The sequence below is a fragment of the Condylura cristata genome, unplaced genomic scaffold (assembly GCF_000260355.1).
Source record: "Condylura cristata isolate star-nosed mole 26May11 unplaced genomic scaffold, ConCri1.0 scaffold00017, whole genome shotgun sequence".
Taxonomy (NCBI): Eukaryota; Metazoa; Chordata; class Mammalia; order Eulipotyphla; family Talpidae; genus Condylura; species Condylura cristata.
Genome location: NW_004567118.1, coordinates 839,351 through 848,436, shown reverse-complemented (window position 1 = coordinate 848,436; position 9,086 = coordinate 839,351). Strand labels below are relative to the sequence as shown.

The 9,086-nt window shown below is 42.4% G+C and overlaps 1 protein-coding gene across 1 annotated transcript in view; it reads right to left on the bottom strand.

Moving 5' to 3' along the window:
- The window catches only part of NSF (N-ethylmaleimide-sensitive factor), a 101,118-nt gene that overhangs the window by 997 nt on the left and 91,035 nt on the right, over positions 1–9,086 (bottom strand). Inside the window, exons 15-16 of the mRNA XM_004684065.2 lie at positions 3,681–3,815; positions 2,489–2,602 (exon numbers count right to left, since the gene is read on the bottom strand). Of these exons, the coding sequence (XP_004684122.1) occupies positions 2,489–2,602; positions 3,681–3,815 (249 nt within the window). The remainder of the gene's footprint in view (positions 1–2,488; positions 2,603–3,680; positions 3,816–9,086) is intronic.

Here is a 9,086-nt window from a genome sequence, read left to right as displayed (position 1 = left end):
CCCGCCGCGAGGACCCACGAGGCCGCCTGAGATGACTGAGCCGCGGCCCTTGGGCGCGTGTGCGCAGCCGGGCAGCCTCGCTTAGCCCTCACCTCCCTGCACGGCTTCTTTTTTGCAATTAATGGAAAAAACTGCTGACTAAAACGTGAAGAACGGCGCGGTCTTCCCTCACACCTTCACCAGCTAAGCGGGTCTCCTGTGACCGAGGGCAGCGCCGCGAGGGTAAGGAGTGGGCGGCGGTCTGAGCTGCGGTTCTGGTTGTTGTTTGTTATCTAAATTGATTTCCAGTTTTTGTTCATATTCACACCATTTCTTTGGCATGTCACTATCTTTTACTCTCTTTGGTCTACCAGAAATGTAAAGTTATCTAAAAAATGATCATTCAAAACATCTTTAATTCCTTAAGATGAATTTTTATGGTAAGAAACACACCTAACTTTTAAAGAATGTTCCAGAGCAGCAGTCTGCTTCCCAAGAGGGAACTCCCTGCCCTCCAGGAACAGCTTTCAAGCCTCACTGCAGCTGTGCCTGAATGTGCAACTGGATCGCCCCTCCAACCACTTTTTTTTTTTTTTAAAAGATTTCGTCTATCTCAGAAAAACATAGAACAGAAGTTTCAAATGTATCAAAGTTAAGAGGTCAGACTACAAAGGACTAAGAAAAAGTGTGAATCCCTAACAAAAGAAACATTTTTCCTCTTTGGGAATAGAATTACATATGAATCAATTGTCAAGTTCTTAAAAAAAAAATGGAACTGGCTGGAGCTCAGCTGTAGTCAGTACTTGCAGGCCTTTGCCCATTAAATGTATTTAATATGTGTGAGCAACGACTTACTGACTTGCCTGTAGCGATGGAATTAAAAGTCAAGAGAAAGGGAGGAAAAAAGTAATCTAGATAAATGACTTTATTCCCTCAGGTGACATCCAGTCAGAGCAGATCCTCGGCACTGTGCAAGTTTTAACAGAATTGTGTGTAGTGAACAGAGAGGTAACATGACTTATATTCTGCTAAACTACATGCCTCTCCACTTAGACTCGGCCTCTCGAAGGCAGATCTAAAGAGAATTCACTCAGCTGCACGAAATCCATTTGACATGAAGGAGTTCAGACTCAGAGGCCTGTGAGGTGTCAGTCGCTGGAGATTAGGCCTGAGTGCCCCACTCTCACTTTCTGCCCCACGTACAGAAGAGGCATTAACTTGATCACTGACCTGCAGGCATCAAAGGAAGAGGAAGGGCTAGGGATTGGAGAAAAAACGCACATAGTTTCTTCTATGCAATTACTGAAAAAAAAAATGAGCTGAAGCTAAAAAAAAAAATGAAGAGGACAGCTCACTATCTGACAGACTTATCTTCTTTCAAGGGCCGAGAACACCTCTGCACACACACCTCACTAAGAAAATCTTAAGCAAAGTGATTAGTCTGTAACTTGATTGCTCACTGAGGAGAATAAATACGTTGGCTTCGGAACGGTCCGGCTGAAAGCACCACCACTTCAATGACAGGCAGCTGCATCTCACAGTTACCCAGGCAAGACGAGAGAACATTCACTCGGAGTGACGGGTCCCAGCGCCTACTTGAGATGTCACTGTGAAATGTCAGCTCACTCTGCCACCAACTGCTCATTGATTGGAGGGCAGGACTGAGCAGGAAGGCGTGACCAGAAGGCAGCCAGCCTGTCCTCTGGGGCCTGGGCGAGGTACAAGTTCACTGAGCACCCTGCTGTGTGTTGACCTCTGGTCAGGGGCTATGAGGGAGAGCCAAGGACCCCAAATTGTAGACCTTATGATACATTCATCCAACAGTTCCATGTGAGGAAGCAGGCACAGGATGGCACAGAGAGGGGCAGGTTTCCTTCTAGAAGGATGAAAGTTGCGAGCGCATGTGAGAAAGGCCCAGGGGAGTTCATCTGTCTGCTGGCAGAAGGCTTCCTAGATGCTTCACCCCTATAGTGGCTTGAATGAATTTCCAGGAGCCCGACCAGGCCAGACTACACGAAGCCTCAGTGATCGGTACAACTCAATTAGCTCGCCTCTTAAACAGTCTCCAGGGCCTCTGGTCTACACCAGTCGCTTCCTGGTCCTGGATGGGCAACGCCGTCGTGAGCCATTGACAACCGGCTGTGCGACCGTGGTTGACTCAATGACAGGCAGCCTCTGGGCCATTCAGTACCCTCATCTCTAAAATGAGGGCCAGCAGAACAACGGTTCCTTGAAATCCTTTCTAGCTCTAAGATCTAGTGACTCCCAGGATTCAAACTAGAAATAACTTATCATCCTTCTATTTTTGAATTTTAAGAAGTGGGAAAGAGAAGCATTAATGAGTTATTTTTACTCTCCGAAGCAGGCTCCTAATACCAACTTGAATTCAAAACTAATAAAAGAGAATTAGAATTTAAATTCATTAAAATCTTAAAGCAAAAGGAAATGCAACCTCCTGGCAGACCCTGAAGCTTGTGGGTCTGCACTGCACGAGCCAAAAGCGCCTTACCTGCAGGGACATCTCGATCAGCATCAGCAGCTTCTTGATTCCTATCCAGACCTTCTTCCCTTTGACATTCTGGGCAATGGTGGTGCGTTCCTTATCCTTAAAATTTCCCAAAAGCTACAAAAGCAATAAAAATCATGCAAGCACTTTTATAGCAAATGCATCAGCAACATTCATCCATTCTCACACTTATGTTTAAAAGAAGGTAGCTAAGATAATACTAGTACAGTTGAAGCTGACAAGACTGTCCCATATTTAAAAATCTAACCTGACCGTCCCAAACTCAGTAGGTCCAGTTTAAAGTAAAGGCTAGTATCCTAAAGCCTCCTTTCCTACAGCCCTCTCTTACTATTAAGAAAGAGATTTGCTAGAGGAAAAAGCACCAACCCATAAGAAATATCAGTTAAAATTTTTAACATTCCTTTCTAGAAACAATCTGCATGTAGCAAAACAGAAGAAGTTTAATTCTTTTTGCCCAACCCTAGCACAAAAGCCGCTTAATGGGACAACCTGGAGACATTTATCACGCAGATGATGTCTGTTTTGCTGGGAGTAGGCCCCAACTGTATGGGTCGACCGCGTGCTTGTGCTGAACCCCCACTCTGTCGCTGCTGGGCAAGTGCTAGTGCCATATTCTAACAGGTCATTTCTGTACACCAACACGAAGCCGAAAGTTTAGCAAAGTACATACTTTTGAAAATGTTTAAAACCATGTCATCCTCAAAAAAGTAAGAAAACCTTTCCGTATTAGGAATGGATTTAAAAAGGTGTTCCCTTTGCTTCTGTAACATATTTAAAGTTTCTAAGGTTTTAATCACTGTTCCAATTTATTAAAGGTAAGTGGGCTGAACACGGATTGTAAAATTACTGGAAGGATTTCAGTTTGCACATGTGGATTACTTTGCCGTCTTTCCCCACTCCTGGTTTCCGATTCCTGTGGTGAACTCTTGCTGGGTGCAGAGAGGTGCATTCTTGGGAGTTTGCAAGCTTCCCACCCAGAGGGCTAAGAAGTTAATTTTCTCTCACTTGGATTCACTTAGCTGAGTCTAACCCCCGAAATGACAGCCCAGGTCCCAGATTTTAGGTTGGCCCAGAAACTAAGCACCAGTGCAAAATTACACAGCACCTTCACGTAACTTCTAGCCTTAACTCATAACCCATTTCTGTTCCGAACGCAAGCCATGGCGGTCTTCACCTCCAGAGCCTCCAGCAGCTGCTCGCCCGTGGCGATGTTGGGCACGTGGATGGTGGTGCTGAAAGCGTTGAGCATCTCCATCTCCTGAAGGACATCCTTGCGGCTCGTGGTCCCGATGATGAGAAGCTTGCGGCCCTGATCAAGGAGGAGACATATTTAGAATGAATGTGTAGGTCAGGGTCAGTTAGGAAACTAGAGGAACAAACAACATCCATTTACTTCATTGCAGAAACACAACTGATTGGGCAAAAGAGAAGAAAAATTTCAGAATTTTCCTTGTGGAAATTTGAGGGAAAAACGTGACCACCAACATGGTTCAGAGAAAACAACACTTTGCTCAGAACGTGATTCAGAAAGAGGCAGCGGCTTTCTCATTCCCAACTACGCAGTCAGGCGGGGGCTACCAGGGCCAAACACTGAACACGCCGTGGTATCTGCTCGCGGCTCATTCTCACGCACCGCTGGCAGGTGTCTGGTGGGGACTGGGAGGAATGAGAGGAAAGAATGAAGCCTGTATCACCTGCTCGGCAAGGCTGATTATTTATTATGCCTTTTAGGAGGAGGTTTATAATAATAATTTACTTGTTGATTGATTCAAAAGAACACCTGCAGCCCCATGTTTATTGCTGCTCTTTTTACAATAGGGAAGATGTGGAATCAACCCAAATGCCCCAAAATGGATGACTGGATTAAAAAGATGAGGTACATATACACAACGGAAAATTACTCAGCAATCAAAAACGATAAACTCATGCTTTCTGCAGCAACATGGACGGAGCTGGAAGGGATCAGGGAAAAAAATGAAAGAAAGAAAAGCAATTGTAATAGAGCAAAAATGTGAAACAATGACCAACTATAAACTAGACACATTTTATGGGGGTGGAGAGGAGAATGAGATCAAAACTGGGGTGGGAAGAGTTCATGGGACTATGGTGGTGGCACAGGAGTGAACTGGGGTTGGGAAGCCCACAGGGATCATGGCCAAGATGAAAAAATGCACAAAATGAAGAATGATTAAAAAAAAATTCACTTGTTGAACTTAATCATGAAAGTCATGATACTAAGTTTATATAGTTGTCACAATTACATTTTTAAAATTTTACTGTTAGCCCCTCAAATATACAAGGAATCCTTAAAACTATGCTGCCATTCCTGATACACCTCCAGAGAGGGCCATTTCCAACCCTCTCAGCTTTTCTATTCGTAATTACTTCCTTATCTTTGACAACAAACACAACTGCTTTCAGATATTTGTTTTCAGCTTTAAATATTTACTGACTTCTTAGTATGGAAGATGGAAATCCCCCCACCCCACAGCCCCTTTCTTAGTTTACCAAGTATCTATCAGAATTTCCCTCCCAGACAGACACAACCAGGACTATCTTTTCACTATGTTCCAACTTGTCAGGAAATTAAAAAATTTTTTTCTCATGTGGACATTCTCCTCCTGGAGCCCCTCTGCTCTCAAAGTTTAATCTGAACTGACTGCTACCTGAGCTTGCTGCTCAGCTGCAATTCTAGAACTTTCTACTCTCCTGCTAAAAGCCGTGTGTCCTAGCCTTCCATTTTCTTCAATTATTCCCTCTTCTCTGTAGTGCACATTCTTTATAAACTTTCTGTGAAGGGCTGTATAGGAGGCAAAAATTTAAAAATCTGTATGGAAATGCCTTAATTCCAACTTCAACAACTATCTTCAACACTTGATAGTTTGGCTAGGTATAGAGAAAAAGGTTAGAAATAATAATAATAAAAAAGAATTTTTAAGGCATTGCTTATATAAGCTTTTCTATAAATTTTAATTTCTAAGAGTTCTTTCTTGTTTCTTAAGTGTTTCCTTTTTTACATTATCCTATTATATTTTATGGCAACAATAACTCACTTTAGATTTCTGAAGAGACTTAAAAACATTTTCCTCTGTTCTCTGCTTTGTCACTGTTTCCTCTGGTCTCCCTGCATTTGCTCACTGGAGGCTTTCCTTGGTGTCCGGTGTTTGCTGAACGGCTTCACAATAACATTTAAACCAATGACTGGAAACTCCGAGTCTGAGACCTTACCATAAAGATGATCAGATAGACTGATTACTGGGGGTCTCAAAAGTCACTAGGTATAAATTTTCCCCAGAGAGGTCTCTTCTGATCTCCACTGTGACAGGCACAAAAACTAGTTTCTAGCACCCTGGGAGAGGATGGAGAGTGTCAGAGTAGCTACACACTGTTTACTCTTTAGATCAATCACCTGGGCACCTATTATAGTTTACTCTTTAGATCAAGCTCTCATTTAATGTTCATTATAATACTGAGACTTAAGTACTAGTATTATCTCTATATTACTGATGAAGCTACTGAGTCTCACAGATGTATGTAATTTGTTCAACTAAATAAATAAATATGATACAGCCATGGATGGAAACCATCTCTAGAATCCAAAATTATATGCTATTTTTTCTTTATGGGGGAAAAAACACATTAAAAAAATTTACTTGAAACAAATGTAAAAGTAAAGCATTTTAAACTAATGTCTCAAACTTGATGGTGGATGTGGTATAATATACACAGTTTTTGAGATAAGAAATTGTACCCAGATTGCGTTGTAAGTTAATGCAACCGCAATTAAAAAGAAAAATAATGTCACTAGATTTATGGTCCACAATCACCCTATAAATAAGTCTTTAATCATTAGTCACAGATTTTAGAAACTCTGAAAGTCAAAATAAACATGAAAATCAAGAAATTAGTAAATGGAAATGAAAAGAAATGCAGGAAAATATTTAAAAAAATCGAAGATCAGATGCCAAAATAATTTTGTGTTATTTGTGTTTAATTTGTGTTTTATAATCATTATACTACTACTGACAACAAAGCATCTTAGCTTCCATCTGTTATGCCAAGAATGGAGAATTCACCAACATAAGCAAAGGTGTACTGAAGAAACAAAGTTGAGATGTTCTGGTAGAACTGGTAGACCGGATGACCGTGCAAGGACATATGGGACAGAAGCATAGCTTTGAAATGTAAAGATTAAGGGGTAGCCATTACTGTTATTCAAGAAATCAACTCACTAAAAATTAAACACATTAACTGTTTTCCTAGAAAAACATGGAACAGACCTTATACAGAGAAATGGACACAAAATAGTTAATTTCAAGCTAACATGGGAAGGTGGAGGTCTTTCTTTTTATTTAAAGGGCAGGTTTATCAGGGTTTAGGTCAGAAAAATAAAGGACACTTGCGTAGGCACAAATGGGCAGAAAGAGCTGCCCCACAAGGGGCAGGATTGCTGAGAGAGGCCTGCATCGTTGCAGGCAGGTGGCCTTCAGGAGAGTGGACTCCGCTGAGGGAGATCAGTGAAGAGAAGGCCCAGCATGGCGCAGGTCACGGGCAGGCACAAGGCTGCTGCCCGAAAAGGGAGAGAGTGGGTAGGAAAGAAGCACCTGCACAGCCACAGTGCGCAGAGGATGCTGCTGGTGGAGGTCTGTCTTAGGCACAGGATGTCCTGATGGATGGGACATGGTCGAGAAAGCTACTTTCCCAGGAGGAGACGAGGCGAACAGAGGCTAAGGAACGAGTAAGTGGACTGAGAAGATGAGGGGGAGGACATTCTGAAGCAGAAGGAGCACAAACACGTAAGTACTGGGCATAAAGACATACAAACTATGACTGGAGAAAACGGGTGTTCTGAGAAGTGTTTACCACTAAATTCAAGTGGGAACCCTAAGAACATGCCCTTGAGAGCTAACAGATGCAAAGCCACACAGACTGGAACATCCACTGCAAAGAAAAGTAAGTAACTGTTTGCTTCTTTTATCCTTAGATTTTTAATACATTCCAAGGCCACAGTTCCAATTCCTCGTCTTGCTCTTCTCTCACGGAGGACAACATTAGCCGTAGGAGAACGGCACGGAGCAAGTTTCCTGCTCATTCCAGAAAGTTGGAATTTCCATTTAACTAGAGAAATTTTCTCTTAGGTTAGCAGGGACTATGCTCATCAGTGTTGAAAGACTGGGAAATGTAGAGCAACTTATAATGGAGACGCTAATTTATGTTTTGCTTTTCTGCTTGTTTAACAAGACTGCAAACACTGCAGAGCGGTCACGACCCAGGCACGTTCAGGCCTTGACTTGTAAACCATCATCTTTAAGAAAACACCGAAAAACATTACCAAATTATTAAATTGTGCCGGGTCATTTTGTATATTAATTAGTGGTAATGCTCATGAGGAAGCTTCATCATGGGGAAAAAAAAAAAACAACCACCGCCAGCTCCAAATGTCGTCATATAATAAATCACACTGGAAGAATACTGTGGAGGAAAAGCTGCCGGCAGCATGGAGTGGGAAGGCCAGCTTTAGAAAGCAGAGCAGAGCGCAATCCAAGAGGGTTTGGGTGGCTTCTGGTCTTGTCTGCTGCGTCAAAGCCCCTCGATGGAAAGGCAGAAAAAGGAGTGATATCCTGGGGGGTGGGGGAGGGGCGTGGTGGTGGAAAGTTGTTCCCAGTCTACTCTTTACTGAGATTTGCTAGTCCCGATGAATAAAGAAAAGGCCAAATAAAATGACTATCTGCCAATCGGATTATGATAAACATTGTCCCAAGGTTAAATAAGTATCAGTTAACTAATCTTAGCGCCATAAGCAGCAACTCAGGTGAAAACATTACCATGAAAAAGGCAAGGCTCAGTCAGGTGTTGATCCTTCAAAAAAACACTTCTTTGCATGATGAAGAATGAGCCCAGTACTAAGCAGCATCTAAGCCTTTTGCCACACAAAGCCTAACCAGATAATCCACACCCTTTCAAAGGTCCTGCCCACTGATTGGTCCCAATAAACTGATTTGTAACAAAAGTTCATGTAGAAGAAAGCTTTTTTTTTTTTTTAAAGTAAAAAATGCCACCAATATAATACTGCAGTGAAATGGAGGGCTGATTTTAACCTGTGAACAAAAGTGAAGTCAGTTATGCAGCAAAGAAAGACCATTCTTTCCGTATCATTCAGTGCTAAGCAAGTGTAATACACCCTGGGTAAGAAGAATTAACTCAGAACAATTGGGAATCCTGAAATGGATTAAGTGAGTATAAAAGTGCAACTCAAAACTCCTGAGTGTTGGGGGGCTTTAAACTTGATTTTTGGATTGTTAGGATTTGGATTTTTTTGTAAATGAGAGTGGGGGGGGGGAAGGATTTCAGGATATCAAGAAATTTATAAACCCTGTCAGAGAAAGATAAAATAGATGAGTTGATCAGACCAGTAACAAGAATTTTCCCTTGTTAGCTGCTCATGGTATCATGAGCTGGGTGTGTGCTGTCAAAGTGATCAGTCTGGCCAGAAGAGCAACTCTGGACTGTCACCCAGCAACACACCAGGAAAGGCAGGCTAACGCCAAGCCCCGCACATGGAGAGGGGTCACGGGGGGGG